Source organism: Euprymna scolopes, chromosome 36, assembly GCF_053919585.1.
Source record: "Euprymna scolopes isolate OS-2025 chromosome 36, ASM5391958v1, whole genome shotgun sequence".
NCBI classification, from domain to species: domain Eukaryota; kingdom Metazoa; phylum Mollusca; class Cephalopoda; order Sepiida; family Sepiolidae; genus Euprymna; species Euprymna scolopes.
The window spans coordinates 68,784,626-68,803,768 of record NC_136517.1 but is presented as its reverse complement, the minus strand read 5'-3'; the positions used below and the strand labels follow the sequence as shown (position 1 = coordinate 68,803,768).

Sequence of the window (19,143 nt, the reverse complement as noted above, 5' to 3'; positions counted from 1 at the left end):
TATATTTCTATATATATATATATTTCTATATATATATATATATATATTTCTATATATATATATATATTTCTATATATATATATATTTCTATATATATATATATATATATTTCTATATATATATATATATATATATATTTCTATATATATATATATATATATATATTTCTATATATATATATATATATATTTCTATATATATATATATATATTTCAATATATATATATATATATATTTCTATATATTTCTATATATATATATTTCTATATATATATATATATATATATTTCTATATATATATATATATATATTTCTATATATATATATATATATTTCTATATATATATATATATATTTCTATATATATATATATATATATATATATTTCTATATATATATATATATATTTCTATATATATATATATATATATATATTTCTATATATATATATATATATATATATTTCTATATATATATATATATATATATTTCTATATATATATATATATATATATTTCTATATATATATATATATATATATTTCTATATATATATATATATATATATTTCTATATATATATATATATATATATTTCTATATATATATATATATATATATTTCTATATATATATATATATATATATATATTTCTATATATATATATATATATATTTCTATATATATATATATATATATATTTCTATATATATATATATATATTTCTATATATATATATATATATATATATTTCTATATATATATATATATATTTCTATATATATATATATTTCTATATATATATATTTCTATATATATTTCTATATATATATATATATTTCTATATATATATATATATATATTTCTATATATATATATATATATATATATATATTTCTATATATATATTTCTATATATATATATATATATATATATATTTCTATATATATATATATATATTTCTATATATATATATATTTCTATATATATATATATATATATTTCTATATATATATATATATATATATATTTCTATATATATATATATATATATTTCTATATATATATATATATATATTTATATATATATATATATATTTATATATATATATATATATTTCTATATATTTATATATATATATATATATTTCTATATATATATATATATATATATTTCTATATATATATATATATATATATATATATTTCTATATATATATATATATATATATTTCTATATATATATATACATATATTTCTATATATATATATATTTCTATATATATATATACATATATTTCTATATATATATATATATATATATATATACATATATTTCTATATATATATATTTATATATATATATATATATATTTCTATATATATATATTTCTATATATATATATATATTTCTATATATATATATATATTTCTATATATATATAGAATATATATATATATATATATATATATATATATTTCTATATATATATATATATATTTCTATATATATATATATATATATTTCTATATATATATATATTTCTATATATATATATATATTTCTATATATATATATATATTTCTATATATATATATATATTTCTATTTATATATATATATATTTCTATATATATATATATATTTCTATATATATATATATTTCTATATATATATATATTTCTATATATATATATATATTTCTATATATATATATATATATTTCTATATATATATATATATATATATTTCTATATATATATATATATATATTTCTATATATATATATATATATTTCTATATATATATATATATATTTCTATATATATATATTTCTATATATATATATTTCTATATATATATATATATTAACAATAAATCATTGTCTTTCATTTGATCCTCAAATTAAGACGACTGTAATCGGCATTTATTCAGAGTTTTGATTTAATTAATAGCCAATCAAAACTGTTCCTAGTGTTCACACACAGTTTTGCTGTGTGTGGACACATATATATATATATATATATATATTGATATATGCATATCCAACTCAGTCGATGCTTACTCACCATTTTACCATTTTGTATCTTTTGCAGGTTGTAACTGACTACCGTCATCAGCATCACCAACAGCCAGCATACTATCATCACCATCTCCAACAGCAGATAAGTAACCATTCAGCAGCATCTTTGAGCACTGGAACCAGCCATACAGGTTCGATTAACCATAGCAGTGGGGTAAGTGGCCATGGGAAACTGTGTGACGTGGTCGTTGTCTCCGAACATGGCACCATGCAGACTCACCATCGGAACCGGCAGATGGAGCATGCTGAGTATTACAGCCGGCCACTCCAGGCCAACTCTGTTACTGCCTCCTCCAGTGATGATAGACTTTCTATCTCAGCACCGGAGAAACTCACATCTGATGTACAGGTGCGTGCTGTGTTTCCTTCTCATTCTCCTCACCCACCTTCTCTTTCTCCTCCTTTGACCAATGAAAACAACAGTAGTAGTAGTAGTAATAGTAGTAGTCATGTTCAAAATAATACGGTTTACTTTTGTTAAATTTAATATCAAACCAACTTCTACTTTTGTTTTCTATTGCTGTATACACTCGTTTACTAAACAACCTCAATAACTTGAAAGCTCTTTTGTTTTTTAATGAATAATCCAAATGAAAATTGTTCATTACACTTCTTTTTTTTAAATAGATACCATATTTAGATACTATACATTATAAAATTGTCTCATTATTATTATTATTGATTGTATAATGAAAATATGGTATCTATCTGAAATTAACTCTTGGAATTGGACTATTGTTTGTAAAAAACATTAGTTATTTTATTTTGTCCTTATTTTTTTTATGGAAGCATTTAATTAACTTATTGTAAAACAAAATATTTATTTCTCAACAAAATTTGAAACTTTTCAAAAAATCAATTAAATTTTGAATATAATCATTTCTCAGAACACTAACAAAACATGTTTTAATGCATTTTTCAGAATGTGAATAACATACAAAAAAAAAATATTAATGTATCGAAACACTAAATCAAATTTAGTTGATATTCTGGAAAGCTTGGATATTTTCAATGTTTCCAAAAATTACTCCACTATCTCTCTCCAACTTGCTTTTCTCTCCAAACAAATTTAGCTAAATGAGTGATCTCTTGTGGTGAAAGTATTGTTGAAGATATTCATTTTAAAAAATATTAAAATGGCAGAAAGATTTTGTATATTTTTAGTAAAAACAATCAAAAGAGGCTGTTCAAAATAGGAAAGTGCTTATAATATTATAATTTAATTTTATTTAGTTTTTTCCTATATAAAAATTTATTAAAATATATAAATTAGCATTTTAGTTTTAATTCAAACTAAGATGCTAAAATTATTTACAAACTTATAATCTATTCATTTTTTTACAGAAGCAAATTTAATAAAATTTACAAAAAAAAAATCTGTATTTAAGAAAATATGAAGTTAATGGTGACTAAATTTAATTAAATATAGTTTAATTAAATTATATTCTCAAAAAACTCTAATAAAATGCAGAATAATTAGCACTTTATTTTATTTCTAATTTATGCTTATTCTTTTTTTTTTTTTTTTTTTTTTCTAGGTCAAGATTTGTTTTTGACTAATATAAAAATAATTTTGGCATTTCCTATATGAATTCTTAACTTTTTTATTAGATTAAGCGATCTATAATAGATATTTTATCTATGTTTATAACAATGTCTCATAGAAACACAACATTTTTGTACAAGTTTTTCAATAAATAAATTGCTTTTTTTACCTTAATTTTGTTGCATAATACTTTAAACCAGAACTGTTAATATATTAGCTAGTAAATATGACAATGATTTGTCATACTAACAGTCGCTTTTGTAAGGTTTCTTCACTTCATCATTTATGCTTATTGTTCTTTGCAGATGAATGATTTTTGAGTCGATCGACTCTAAACTTATCATAACAATTTATTACCGTTTTGTTTTGATTATCGTACATTTTTCTTTTTAGCCATTTTCGAAAAATGGAGTGTTTTTTGTATGAAAACAACATTTAAAAAACTTTTGATTTCAAATGATGGATATGCTTCATTGTTTATAGCACTTTTCCACTTTAAGAAATATTTGTGAATATATTTTGATTTTCTTAGAATTTTGTGTGATGTTTTTCTCCACTTTGTAAACTTGAGTAATGGTAGCAAAAGAATCGCACCTTCTTTCGTACAACAGAGCCTGGCTAGGCTTTTAGGATTCTTATTTATCCTTTAGTTGCTGCAGGTTCTGGATATAGGCCTGATGGCTAACTATGGTTGACCTCTATCACGAGTGCAACTTTCAAAGGCAGAAAAGTTTACACCATTGCTTCTTCCTGCCTGGTGTGTAAACGGGTGAAGGGGTCCTTTTTATACTCTGTGCTGGCCAACCAGTATTTAATCTTGTTATTAGTTTTTATCAGTTGTTCCTCATTTGTTACTCAAAGCTGCTCTCTATTAATAGAGAGCTGGCAATATTCGCAACTCTACAAACATGTTGAATGACTAGTGCACTTACTCCTCCAATGAGAGATGCTACTTAATTTGTCCATTTTGGATTCCAGTTGCTCTCTTGGTGCTTTCACTCTTCCACTCTGTCAAAGATCTTGGGTGTTGAAAGGTCCTGTTCGACAAATTACCAATTCTTCCATGTTGTAAAATACTTGAAAGGGTAAATTGTCACTGGGGAAGCAAAGGTCATTTAAGTTAAAAGAAGAAAGAATAACACTTCAACAACTGGTCCTTTTCGGATAATGTGATAATAATTAAAAAAAAAATTCATACAATCTGATTCTTCACAAACCTCAATAAGCCTTTAACATTTGTGTGTGGAAGACACCCTTTGATCAGTCTGGATGATTCTAAAGTTTAGTCATAAACCTTAAGACTTTCAACAACGAGCAGTCCAAAAGGGAAAAAGCAAAGTCAGTTTCTATGAAAAAAATGTAGAACTACTTTTAATGTTACACTTCATTTTATTTCTGGCCTCTGTCAATAAGGGAGAAATCCATCTAGACTTGAGAAATCTTTTATTTATATCCTACTCCAAAGTACCCCTTTTTGGGGAGCTAGATTTTTCTTACATCAAAACCAACCTTGTTTCTAACTCTGCCCTCACGGGACACTAGTAAATAAAGTATCTAAATGAATCTAAATTGCAGCAAATAGATGCTGTTGTAAATAATAAATTTCACCTAACAATTTAATAATCAAAAGATATGCTACAAATGTGTATGAAATCGAAAGAAGTTATGGAAGAAAAACTGAAAGTTTGTAAAAAAGGAACTTACTTGTATTTTTCTAAATGGCGCACAGTTTCAGAATTAGCAATCAAATATGCGAGATGTCAAGCAGCTAGCATTAATTCATGTGTAAATCGCAACTGTTTTGTATCGAAGTCCATAGTTGTATGCGGCCGTAAATGGATGGTAATATTTAATGCTAGTAAGACTAAGCTGCTCTCCTTTAACAATTACAAGACGCCTTGCCAAGCATTGATATCCATGACAAATAACACCCTACCTGAGAATTCTTTCTTCAAACTCCTCAGCAATTCACAGGCAATATGAACTGGAACAAATACATTGAGGACATTGCAAAGGCTGCTGCAAAGAAGGTGGGTTCCCTCTATTGTGTTAGAAGACTACTCACATCTGAGATTATCCTAAGGCCACTATTTGCCCATGCATGGAGTATTGTTGCCACATCTGGACTGGTGCATCTACCACTAGCCTCTCTCTCTCTCTCTCTCTCTCTCTCTCTCTCTCTCTCTCTCTCTCTCTCTCTCTCTCTCTCTCTCTGATTGGGTCCAAAAAAGAGTTTTTAATCTAATAGGTACTACTTTGTCAACTAAGTTCCAACCCCTGTCTCATCACCGCAATGTTGCATCTCTGTGATTGTTTTACAAATATTTTAATGGAATGTACTCTGATGACCTTGTTGCATTTGTGCCCCCTCGACATACATATTCCCGACAAACCCACTTAGCAAAAAAATTTCACCCTTTCACTGTTGAGGTCCTTAAATGCCAAAAAGCTTTCTACTCTAATAGTTTCTTCCCTCGAACAGCAAGACTTTGGAATTCCCTTCCTGCTATTTGCTTCCCTGACTGTACTGATATGCAGAAGTTTAAATGTAACATAAACCAACATCTTGTTCATCTTTCCTAGACATGGTCTCAAATAATAGCCTCTTAACGCCTAAGTGGTGATATACCTTGTTAGGGGTGAACGTGAGTAAAAAAAAAATGCAATATTAAGTAAAAAGAAAAAAATGCTAAAAATTATTTTAACATAAAAAAAAAATGCAATATTAAGTAAAAAGAAAAAATGCTAAAAATTATTTTAACATATAAAAAAATGCAATATTAAGTAAAAAGAAAAAATGCTAAAAATTGTTTTAAAATAAAAAAAAATGCAATATTAAGTAAAAAGAAAAATGCTAAAAATTATTTTAAGATAAAAAAAAAATGCAATATTAAGTAAAAAGAAAAAAATGCTAAAAATTATTTTAAAATAAAAAAAAAAATGCAATATTAAGTAAAAAGAAAAATGCTAAAAATTATTTTAAAATAAAAAAATGCAATATTAAGTAAAAAGAAAAAAATGCTAAAAATTATTTTAAAATAAAAAAAAATGCAATATTAAGTAAAAAGAAAAAATGCTAAAAATTATTTTAAAATAAAAAAAATGCAATATTAAGTAAAAAGAAAAAATGCTAAAAATTATTTTAAAATAAAAAAAATGCAATATTAAGTAAAAAGAAAAAATGCTAAAAATTATTTTAAAATAAAAAAAATGCAATATTAAGTAAAAAGAAAAAATGCTAAAAATTATTTTAAAATAAAAAAAATGCAATATTAAGTAAAAAGAAAAAATGCTAAAAATTATTTTAAAATAAAAAAAATGCAATATTAAGTAAAAAGAAAAAATGCTAAAAATTATTTTAAAATAAAAGAAATGCAATATTAAGTAAAAAGAAAAAATGCTAAAAATTATTTTAAAATAAAAAAAATGCAATATTAAGTAAAAAGAAAAAATGCTAAAAATTATTTTAAAATAAAAGAAATGCAATATTAAGTAAAAAGAAAAAATGCTAAAAATTATTTTAGAATAAAAAAAAAATGCAATATTAAATAAAAAGAAAAAATGCTAAAAATTATTTTAAAATAAAAAAAATGCAATATTAAGTAAAAAGAAAAAAATGCTAAAAATTATTTTAGAATAAAAAAAATGCAATATTAAGTAAAAGGAAAAAATGCTAAAAATTATTTTTAAATAAAAAAAATGCAATATTAAATAAAAAGAAAAAATGCTAAAAATTATTTTAAAATAAAAAAAAATGCAATATTAAGTAAAAAGAAAAAATGCTAAAAATTATTTTAAAATAAAAAAAAAATAAATAGAAAATCTTACAGAAGAATGTTATCAAAAGTTCATATTATTTAATGTTGTTTATTAAAAAAATCATTTTTATTTTCTATACTTGTTCCGTGAAGAAGAAATTCTTGTTGACTGAAGTAATCTTTTTTTAAATCAAGTGATCCTCATCATGGTTCACACTAAGAAATAGAAATTATAAATATCTACACACATAAAAACGCAGACAACATTTAAATAAGAAATAGGAATCAGAAATATCTACACATAAAAACACAGACAACATTTAAATAAGGCTTTTAAAAGAAATCTAAATGATCCCAAATATCATCTTATATGTCATTTATAACGCTAATTGGTGTCAGTTTATAAATATGAGCTATCTGCTCATATGCAAATTATACTTAATTTGCATATCACTATATCTCCCTATAATGGAGGAGCTTTATGCCGCGAGTACTTTTTGTACTTTTTGTTGTGCCTTCCTGAACATGTTCCTTCTCCTTTCCCTTGGAGATCTGAATCTATCTTGTCTTTCCCTATAATTGAACTGTTCCTCCTGCATATTCTTATATTCCTCTTCTGCCTTGTTCCATTCTACTTCTTTATCTTCTACCTCGTCCCTCTCTACTTCTTCCTCGACAGTCTCATTCTGCATAAACTCTTCTGTTATGTCAATAGTGGGAAGCTCTGAAGCCATTTCCTCATCTGATTGTTCTCCTTGGTATCTTATTTGATCAGCATAAGATAGAACACTGTTCCCATTTCCTTTATTTAATATTGCAGTATTATGTCCTTTCTGCATAATAAATTTTGCTGTCTCGGCTTCCGTATTCTTATTTCTTTTGTACCACATCTTTTGATTTGTAGCATATGACATAATCAAAGGGGATCTTAATTGTCTGCTCATTAAGGCAAATGGATTTTCTGGCCTGTCTGCATGCAGAATTGTTCTATAATTTAGTAATAGTCTTGGTAGGGATGCATCGATTTTTTACTATTGCAAGCATGCTTTTATGCTCTGCTTTACCGTCTGGACCATCCTTTCCGCTATCCCATTACTTTGAGGGTGGTATGGAGGGGTCTTGTAAGGTCTGCATCCTATTTTTCTTAGCCATTCATGCAAATCAGCATCCGCAAATTCTGGTGCGTTATCAGTCACCAATGTTCTCGGTATCCCATTTCTCAAATATATTACTCTTAATATTTGTTTTATGGTGGTACTTTTTTTATCAAGTACTCTCATCACTTCAGGCCAACCTGAATATGCATCTACTAATATTAATAATAGTCCTATTCGATTGACATAGGCATGATCCATATGTACTCTGCTCCATGTTTCTGCTTCTCGGGGCCACACATGTATTTTCTTTTGCTTGATATTCCTGAGTTCTGTGCATTTTTTGCATCTTTTTATGTAGTCTTCTACATCTTTTGAGTACCCCAACCACCATGTTTCCAATTTTAATCTTTGCGTAGCTGCTACTCCACAATGTATGCCATCGTGTACACTTTTTATAACCTGTCTCCTCCGTGTTTCTGGGGGAACTACCAAGTCTCCATTACATATTACCCCATTTTCTATAGTCAGTTCATGTCTTATTTCTTTGAATGATCTTTCAGCCATTGAACAATTTCCCTAGCGATTCTCTTTTATCCTCAACACTATTCTGTTTAACACTGGGTCATTTGTAGTTTCAGTAGCCATTTCATCTATAGATATTACATCGGTTTCTACAAGGTGCAGGAATGTACTTAGCTATTACTAACGGTAATAAATGCATTATATTTTTCTCTCTTTATAGTAGGAGGGGCGGAACATTTTCTTTTAAGTTCAGGCTAGCTTCATAATTTTTTAATTTTCCTGTTTTTTCCATTTCTAACTCATTAATCAACTTTGTTGAATTTATTTTTAATACGTCATTCCCCCAATAGTCCATGTGTTTTTCGGCAATATTTTGCCTTTAGTTCAATTGAACCTTCAAAGTAATCCATGATTGCTATAATCGAGCCATCAAACCGACGTAATTGTATGTTGCTTTTTTTCCAATTTTTTCCCACAAGTTTCTAGGTATTATAGTCACTTCACTGCCAGTGTCTATTTGCATTTCAACAATTCAATTGTTGATTTTCATTTTTATTTTTGTCTCTGTTCTTAGATCCAGTATTTTGTATATTATCCTTCTTTACATTAAAAATTTGTCTATTTTCATCCTCTATTCTTTTCACATTTTTCGTTTTACATACTTCTTTGAAGTGATTATTTTTTAAACACTTTGAACATGTTTTTCCAAATGCTGAGCCATTTTCTTTTTTCATTTCATGAATTTTTCCACAGTATATACAATTTTTTCTTTTTATTTTTACCGTATATGTTTCAGCCATTATTTCTTCGTAGGAGTTATTTTTATTTTGGTTGTAGGTATGTATTAATTTCTGCTATTGTATAAATTCTAGACACATATTCAAGGGTATGTTTGTAAGTTGTAACTGTTCCATCTATGTGCTGAATTATACATACTTTCAATTAATCTTAGTTGGATTAACTCTTCTTCTGTTGTCTGTTCTTCTGTTCCTAGTTTTTCAAAATCACAATATTTACTCACACTTCTTAACCATTGTAAATATTTTACTATCGGTTCATCCACTTCCTGCTTCATTGCCATAAACTTGGTCCTTTCTGCAATCACCAGTCTTTTCTTCGGCCTCATGTTTCCCTTGATAACCTGACTTATTTCTTCAAAAGTCATTTCTTCTAGTCTCGAGGGTAAACCATTGTAGCAACCTTAATAATTGCTTCACAATCAGCGCTAGCCATGAACAAGTCGGTGATTTCATTTTTCCCTGCTTCATTTTCTGTTGTCTTTTAACTTTTTGCATTTTGCATTAGCAGCGAAGCAACGAATCCACATATCTACGTATTCTGAGTCTTTAAGGACCAGACAGTATCCTATTGGCGATGCCATTGATATGTTGTGTATTGTGGGAACATGCCAACCGGATGCTAACGTCTCCAGCATAAGAGACAAAGTAAAAAAATCTTCGTTTGCACATGGCTCCACGCATCGCTTCCGTTTGGAAAAAGAAAAATAAGAAACCATAAAAAGAATTATGAACCAATGGCAAAGCTCCCCGCCGAAAATAAAGGCCTAAAATATGACAGCCGCTGGGAGCCGGTTTACGACTATAAAAGGAGGGGACCAGAAAGAAGAAAAAAAGAGGGAAAGAGTTTCGCCCAGCTGTGTCAGTGAACGCACGGACATTCTTCCACCGGACCTACAAAAAAAAGAAGAAGAAAATACAGGAGAAAAAAACTCCGCGCTGCTAGGGTGATAAATGTAGTCGTCGCTCTCCAGTTAAAAGCCTGATACATATCACCAAAGTAGCACGACTGGCCGCCACTTACCCCCCCCCCCGTTGTCTGAAAAGATAAGTACGCTTTGTTTAATTATAATACCCTACAAACGTCACTCCTGATCAATGCATACACAAGCTGAACTACCATTCTCAATTTTCCTACAACATTTGTTTCTTTTCCCTCGCGGGAACAAGCAATAGTAACCCGAACTTGAGGTGAAAACACATCTCCTCCTTTTTGCTACAACACAAGTCCTGCAACGAGCATTGGTTACATACGCTCGGACACATCATAACTAAAACATTCATTTCTTTCAATAGCAAATAAACAACGTTTATCTTATCCATTAACTGAGCCTTTGTTTCCTTCAATTCCTCATTCGTTTCATTATTCTCTTGTAACGGGATTGGGGTATTTATATATCCTAGTCCCCTACAGTATAATGCTAAGTAAGCATTCAACAACCAACCTGTTCTAGTTGGTGTCAGTTTATAAATATAAGCTATCTGCTCATATGCAAATTATACTTAATTTGCATATCACTACATAAGATTTGCAAAATTCTCAGAAGAAATCCGTCTAGACTGAGACATTGTCCACAAGTAATTATAACAAGTAAATAAAAAGCAAGTTTTACAGTGAAGAAGTACTAAGATAGTAATTGATTTTGTGTTTGTAGATGAGATTTCTTATTGTATTAATAAAAAACATTAAAAAAACTTTGAAACGTTTTTATGTTTAATTAGCAGTTCAGCCCGGTCCTATGTACTGTTCATAACTTTATGCGATATGTATGTATTAAAAAGTGTGAATATGTACAGTAATGCCTCTCTATATAATAGGCTTCCTAAACTACCATAGAGAAAAGTTGGTAAGGACCGCAGAGGTCAATTTATTTTAAACTTTGACCCCAATTTTGACTTTAACATGTATTGTTTTGGGCTCAAATCAAATTAAAATGTTTGACCCATGTCCAAGTAACCTACATCTAAAATTTCAGGTGTTTAGACCCAAAATTGGCAGAGGAGTTTGTTAGAGTCTGCAGAGGTCAACTCTTTCAATTGCTGCATGTCTGAATACCCATTATGTATAATTTGAAATGTTTAGACTCAAAATTTGATTAATAGTTTGTTAGAGACAGACCACAAATGTAAAATCTTTTGAACTTTGACTCTTTAGCAGCCATATTTGGCCAAAAACCGATTAAAAAGCTTGCTCAAGTCTGAATACAGTTTATGTAAAATTTCAAATATTTAGACTAAAAATTGGCTGAGTAATTTGGTAGAGACTGCAGAGGGCAATTGTTTTTAACTTTAACCCTTCAGCATTTATTGTTTTGGGCTCAAATCAAATTATAAAGTTTGATCCATGAACTAAGAACCTATATCTTAAATTTCAAGTGTTTAGACCCAAAATTGGTGGAGGAGTTTGGTAGAATTCTCAAATGGCAAATCGTTGAACTTTGACCCCTTGACAGCCAAATTTCTGGCCAAAAACTGATCAAAAAGATTTTCCCAAGTCTCAATACTCCGTATTTCAAATTTCGAGTCTGTAGACCGAAAATTGACAGAGTTATTGTGTAGGGAAATGTACACACACACACACACACACACACACACACACACACACACACACACACACACACACTCACTCACTCACTCACTCATACAGACATTTTCACTTTTTTAGATAAGTTAATGTAAAAGTTATGAATTTACAATTATCAGAAAGATTAGACATTGAATTTTTTTTTTTTTTTTTTTAGAGCAATCGCCACGAAAATGAGGATAAAAATAACATAAATTACAAAGAATTTTATGATTAAATAAAACTATTTTCATTTAATAAAATATTTTTAAAACAAAAAAACCAGCATTACTTGATTTTCCAATATTTTCATTTTAACTTTATGAAATGTTTCTAAGGATATCTCTAACTCCTATTCAAATTTTATTTGTTATTTGTTATTCCACGTTTCTAAAGAATTATTTTCATAGTAAGTCGTGTTGAATGAAGCATAAAATGAGAATAGAAGAACAAAAGTTTATAACACAAACTATTTCTTAGAGAAATTTAAAGCAAAGAACTATTCTATTCTAGAACTTAAGAAACTTATGTGGATATTTTATATCAATTTGATATATTTAGGCCAACATACTTCCAAGTAATGACATAAAGGCTGTGATTGTTTATGTATATATATCTATATATATAAAAAAATCAAACGTCCGGTTTATTCCAAATCGATAAACTAGAAATTTACACACCCGTTTTCCATGAAATTTTATAAGAGTGACTGTTTCTCATCTGTGTTTTTAAATGTTAGAAAGTAAAAAATATTACCAAATTAAAAAAAAACAAACTATTATTCAACTTTGTTTCTTTTTGGTCGACAATTTTTAAATAACGAAAAATAACGATTCTGACTACACATACGTATAAAACAAACTTTTTTTTTTAAATCGTTAAAAGAGTAACAGAAATTGTAAATTTAATAAATAAAGCATAAATTTAATAAACAAAGCATAAGTGAAAAAAAAATTATTTGTACTTATGCATGTAATGAACCAAACGTAACTCAGTTTGCGTCTTGGATTTCTCCGGAATATGACATCCACAGAAGAAAGAAAGAAACAAACAATTCGATCATCGGTGTATGCATGTTCCTTCTGGACATTACAAAAAAAAACCCTACTCGCCGGGGATTGACAATATATATATATATATATATATATATATATATATATACCCCCAAAACCTCGAAAGCCGTTCTTAACCTGGGAAGGTAGGGTGTATTCCTAAAGCCGTTTTTAACATGAGGAGGTTGAGGTGTTTATAATACGCTGGGGCAAGTCGTAAAAATTAACGAAGTTGCTATTATTTATTGCAAAAAATGCTAAAACTTTATTTTTGTGACAAAAAAAAAACATTATTTTCTACAAACATTTATTAAGAAATACAAATGACCGGTAGTTTTTTTTGTGTGTTTTTATTTGAAATTTTACTTTACTTTTTCTTTCACATAGCGTTGTTATTATTTCCTCAGTAACGTTCGACTTTATCCGGCTGTTGACGTCATGCGCTGCTGAAAGTCAAATGCTGAGAAAATAATTACACAACACTTAAAGTTTAATTCATTCAATCAGTCTTTGGAAAATAAATATCTGAAATAAAGTGGCACTTATGCACTTACGTTACTGTGCTATTTTTAAAAATTAGTATTTACACGTTAAAGTCAGGTTTTAAAATATTTTTTTGGTTATTAAATTGTTAGGTGAAAGTACAGATAACCCAGTCGGTTTCTAATTTGTGGAAAATCTAGCTCCCCCCCCAAAAAAGTTACTTTGGATCGTAACAAAAATAAAAATTGCCCCAGTCTCGAAGTATTTCTTCTCTACTGATCGAGGAAAAAAACGGAGAAGTGTACTTCACCCTCGGTTTCTCTCCCCCTCTCTTCCTCTCTTAATAACTCTCACCATCCATCTCTCTCTCTCTCTCTGTATATATATATATATATATATATATATATATATATATATACACTAGCTGTACCTTGCCACGCGTTGCTGTGGCTCAAATTGGTGCAATAGAAAAAGTTCCAAAATGAGAAAATGCATGTTTCTTATAGGTTTAATTCCACATTTCGTATGGGTACACAGTTTTTGTTTTTCCATTTTCTTAGCTGATGTAGAGATTTTCTGGTTGGGTAACTCTTAAACACATAACATAAATTGTCCGTGTGAAAAAACAGTCAGTGTGTTGCTGTAAGCAAAACAATTGTAAAGATTCTTCCCTGAGTTTTGTTGATGGTTATTGCAAGCGACAATAAAATTGGAAAATGCAGTTTCCTAAACTGTAATGGGGTATCTGGTGGAATCATAGGAATGCGTGGAATGAAGATATATTCACCTGTTAAAGGTCCTGTTAAAGTTGTTGTTTCTATGATATTGTTTGTTATTTTTTTTTTTTTTTTTTTTACTGCAAGCCATATGCCATTGCAAAGCTTGGATTGGTTTATATTTCACAACATGATAATTAGTACACCAATTTTCAGTTGCAGTATATGCGGAGGCATACCTGGCAAATCTAGCTGTTGGATAATTAACCACATTATCTGCTTCCACAACAGTGTCGATGGATGTATATGTGACAACCTCAATTGGAATTTTATGTTGAATAATAGCGTTAAGTGCATGGATGTCTTTGTATTGAGCTGCAAGAATAGATCGTTTACTCAGTCAAGTGGAAGTCGTATAATTAATTTGAATATCTGGAAAAAACTTTTTAACCAATTCTTCTTTTGATGTAATAAAATTACAGAAGTTAAAAGTCAAAGAATGTCGCCCTTAACTCTGATCAGCCAGCACTTTTCCGTGCCCAATTTCCCACTAGTGATGCAAAAATTTCTGTGCGGATCGAGCAGTCTGCAACTGGATGTACATATTTTGAGTTAAGTTTAATGTCTTCACGTGGCACCAAAAAGTAGAGTATTTGAGGGAAGCATTTATTTCATCTGCCGGTGTTGATTAAAGAATTACAGACAGCATTTGTCTGAAATCTCCTGTAAGCAATATTACTGCATTTCCAAATGGTCTGCCATTGCCATGTAGATCTTGCAAAGATCGACCAAGAGCCTCAAGTGATTATTTGCCTACCGTTGTGCATTCATCCCAAACAATAAGTTAACATTTCTGCAATATTTTTCCCTATACTGGATGGTTTGGAGATGTTGAACATGAGATTTTTGTAAAATTGAATGTTTAATAGTAGTTTCAAAGTAGAATAAGTAGTTCTACCTGATAGCAAGATCGCAGGTATTCCACATGCAGCAAGGGCTATGTCATTTTATCACTGAATGGCTGCCAAAATCAAGTTAATTAGAAAGGTTTTATCAGTTACTTCTGGTTCTGTTCAAGATAGCAGTAATTTCCAAATAACTTTTATTCTCACAATAAGTAAATTAGGTGACTAAAATAGGATTTATCCATGTTTGACAATGCCTTATTCACTGTAATTAATTGAGGAGACTGCAATAGGATGAGGGATTAGAGATGGACAGATAGACAGGAAGATATATAGATAGAACAGAGAAAGTGAGAGGGAAATTCAGAAAGAGGAGATAGAGGGAGAGTTAGAAACAGAGAGGGATCGAGACAGAGGAAAAGAGAGAAGGGGAGATAGAGGGAATTAGAGAGAGAAAAGTGCGCAAAGAGAGATGGAGATGGTGAGATATATATATATATATATATATATTCAGTAATGTGATTGATAATTTAAAATTCAAATTAGAATTAAATTAAAAATCCGTTTCACAAGAAGGAACAACAACAAAATCAATAATTTGTACGATCGTTTCGGAAAACAATGTTTTTATTGTGGTAGACATTAAGCCACGGACAATAATTTTTACATATAGTATTTTTAACAAACAAGGTTTCCTCATCAGCAAAGTATTGGGAAGGGTTTTTAATATATGTAAAAGACACCATAAATAAACCTAGCATTAAAAGTAAGGCAGATGTATATGGAAAAAATTAAAATAAAGGTATACATTTACTTGATAAGAAAAATAATATGGGTTAAAGATAGAAATAAAATTATAAATCTGAATTTGGTTTAAATATAATATATTTCTAATAACATTCATAGACACACACACACACACATATATATATATATATATACATACACACACATACATACATATATATATATATATATATATATATCAATATATATATAATTATTTACCTTTTAATTCTTCGCCTTTTGAAATCAGCAATTAAGGTCAAAGCATTCATATGGATGTTTATTGTAGCTTTTCAACTTATGAAATGATAAATTTTCAAAAAGAACGCTAATGGAATATTTTATATCGGTTAGCATACGTTTGATTAAAATGCTAAATTTAAAACTGAAGAAAGAAAGGGGAAGATAATCTTATTTCTTTAATTAAACAATGCAAGGGAGATAATTAGTGTTTAACTTAATTTATTAAGGAATAATAAATCAAGCAAACAGTATATTATAATCTATTTTGAAATTATTGAATTTAATATTTGATAATTTATTTATTTATTGAAATTAAAAAATATATCATAGGTTAAGGTTAAGAATATATTCTAATAATATATAATAATGGTCGATATATCAGATCAATTAATAATAACAATAATATTGATGATCAAAAATTTTTATTAATAAGCATGACAAGTTATAGTTTAATTTTAATATTGAATCTTAATAAAAAAAATAACATTTTTAATGATTTAAGGTGGTTTATATTTATTAAATTTAAACCAACGTTTATGACTGCATGCGAAAATAAGTTCTCTTGAATTTAAGAGGGTGGTTCTATTTTTTATATCTTCATATTTTAAAATTGTTAGGGTCTCTTTTGTACAAAGTGCACAGAATTTATCTCCTGGTTTGTATGCGTTATAAGACCCTATTATTTGCCATTTCAAATTGAAAGAAATATTGTTATCTTTGAGTCGCCAAATATGTTTGGATAGGGTAGTTTGGTTTAACAGGGAGTGATTTTTAAATGAATATTTGTGCGTTGAAATTCTATGTTTTATTAAGCCAGATGTGGAACCAAAATATATTGCCTCTTGTTTAGTGTAATTATTTTCCGGTAGATTAGATGTTGGATTATCATATGGTGGGTTGGTCTGTATTTGATTGGTAGATTGGTTAAAGTTGGTGTCATTATTTAATTGGGTGGTTGAGTTATGGTTTCTATTAAATTCATTTAGATTTGGGGTTTTTGATACTGTGCACCTATAGATTACATTTTTTATTTTACATGAGCCTTGTAGGGGACATTTATTTTTTCTCCTACAGTTACAGCCTGCTATATTTTGTATAATTGTATTTTGTAGCTTATTAATTTTTTTATAGTTAGAACTAATTATTTCTTGATGAAGGGTTGGCATAGTTGACTAAGACACTTTGATTGTATTCTTATTGAATATTTCATTATATCTATGAGGGGCTTTAAAGTTCCTATCCAATATTTTAAAAAATTCTCTGGCTAAGTTTGTCTCAAGATTTTTGGAATATGGAGGGTTGAACCATAGGGTCTCCTTATGTCTGTTTTTACGATTACGGGTTTTGGTTTGCTTTTTATTTGTATTAGTATCTAATACTTGTGGTTTGGTGTTATCTTTTCTTGCCTTTTGGTCATTTTTTTTTAATACGTATACGGGAAGACATTGCCATATTATAGGTTATTACGCTCTTAGTAGGTTTATTTTCAATGTAGTTTATGTTTCTATCATTTTTATCTATGAATTTAATTTGTGAATTGTATCCTGAGTTTTTAAGGGCTTCATTGTAATATTTTTCATTTTTGTTAAATATAGATTTGCTAGAAGACAGCCTAGAAATTCTTAAAGAGACATTGGGGACTATTGATTTCAATATTGATTTAGGGTGGTTTGATTCATTATGGACATATAGTACAGATTGGTTAGGTTTATGATAGGGTTCAAAGGTAGAGTTCTCAAGATTTAAGGTTATGTCTAAGAAATTAACAATTTTTTTTATTATGGTCGATTTTTATACTAAGTCCATAATTTTTAAATAATTTATGCAGAGCTTTAATTGCTTTTTCGTAATTATTATTTGTAGAGTTAGTTAGGAAAAGTGTATCATCTCTGTATAGTCCTCCTTCAAGTTTGAACTGTTTGTGGAGTATACAATGAATTTCATTTAAAAGGAAAAGGCCAACTAGATTGGTTACCTGAGCCGAGTCTGTCGAGCCCATTAAAATGTTGAAATGGTTAGGGGTATTTTTCCTGGTCCAATACTTATTATCAAAGGTTATTAAAGACTTTCTAGCTACAAGTATTACTTTAATTTCGTTGTGAGTTATATTAGTTAGTTTTCGTGCCATTAATAGAGATTTATTTAGTAGGATTGGCGATATTGATTGGTAATATGATTCAATATCAAAAGAAAGAAATTTAACGTTATTCTTATTTTGAATGTTAGAAAACCAGTCGATTACTTGGTTGGAAGATTGCCATAGTGGGTATTTTATTATAGATTTAATTTTGGGGATAATTCTATCTAATATGTTTTTACTAACAAGTCCTATATCTGATTTTGAGGGGAAAATGAGTCTAATAGTAGGGTTAATATTAAAGCTTTGTTTGTGGTCTTTCAAAGTAAATCTCAGGGTACCTGGTACTGTTATTTCTGTGTATTCATCTATTTTAAGTTAAGTTCAAATGTTTTTTGCGTCATTATTTATTCCATTTAGTGCTGACTTGTTTGTTGTTTTGTAATTTTTATTAAGTTCCTTATATATTAGATTTTTATACTGTATATAGTCCATTGTGTAAAAATTTCTCGTTTT

The 19,143-nt window shown here is 28.0% G+C and overlaps 1 protein-coding gene across 2 annotated transcripts in view; it reads left to right on the top strand.

The window, feature by feature from the left end:
* Positions 1-19,143, top strand: part of LOC145260567 (calcineurin-binding protein cabin-1-like) — a 567,854-nt gene that overhangs the window by 398,145 nt on the left and 150,566 nt on the right. For both annotated transcript variants that reach the window (XM_080118824.1, XM_080118826.1), the window contains exon 42: positions 2,096-2,431. In XM_080118824.1, the coding sequence (XP_079974950.1) occupies positions 2,096-2,431 (336 nt within the window). The remainder of the gene's footprint in view (positions 1-2,095; positions 2,432-19,143) is intronic.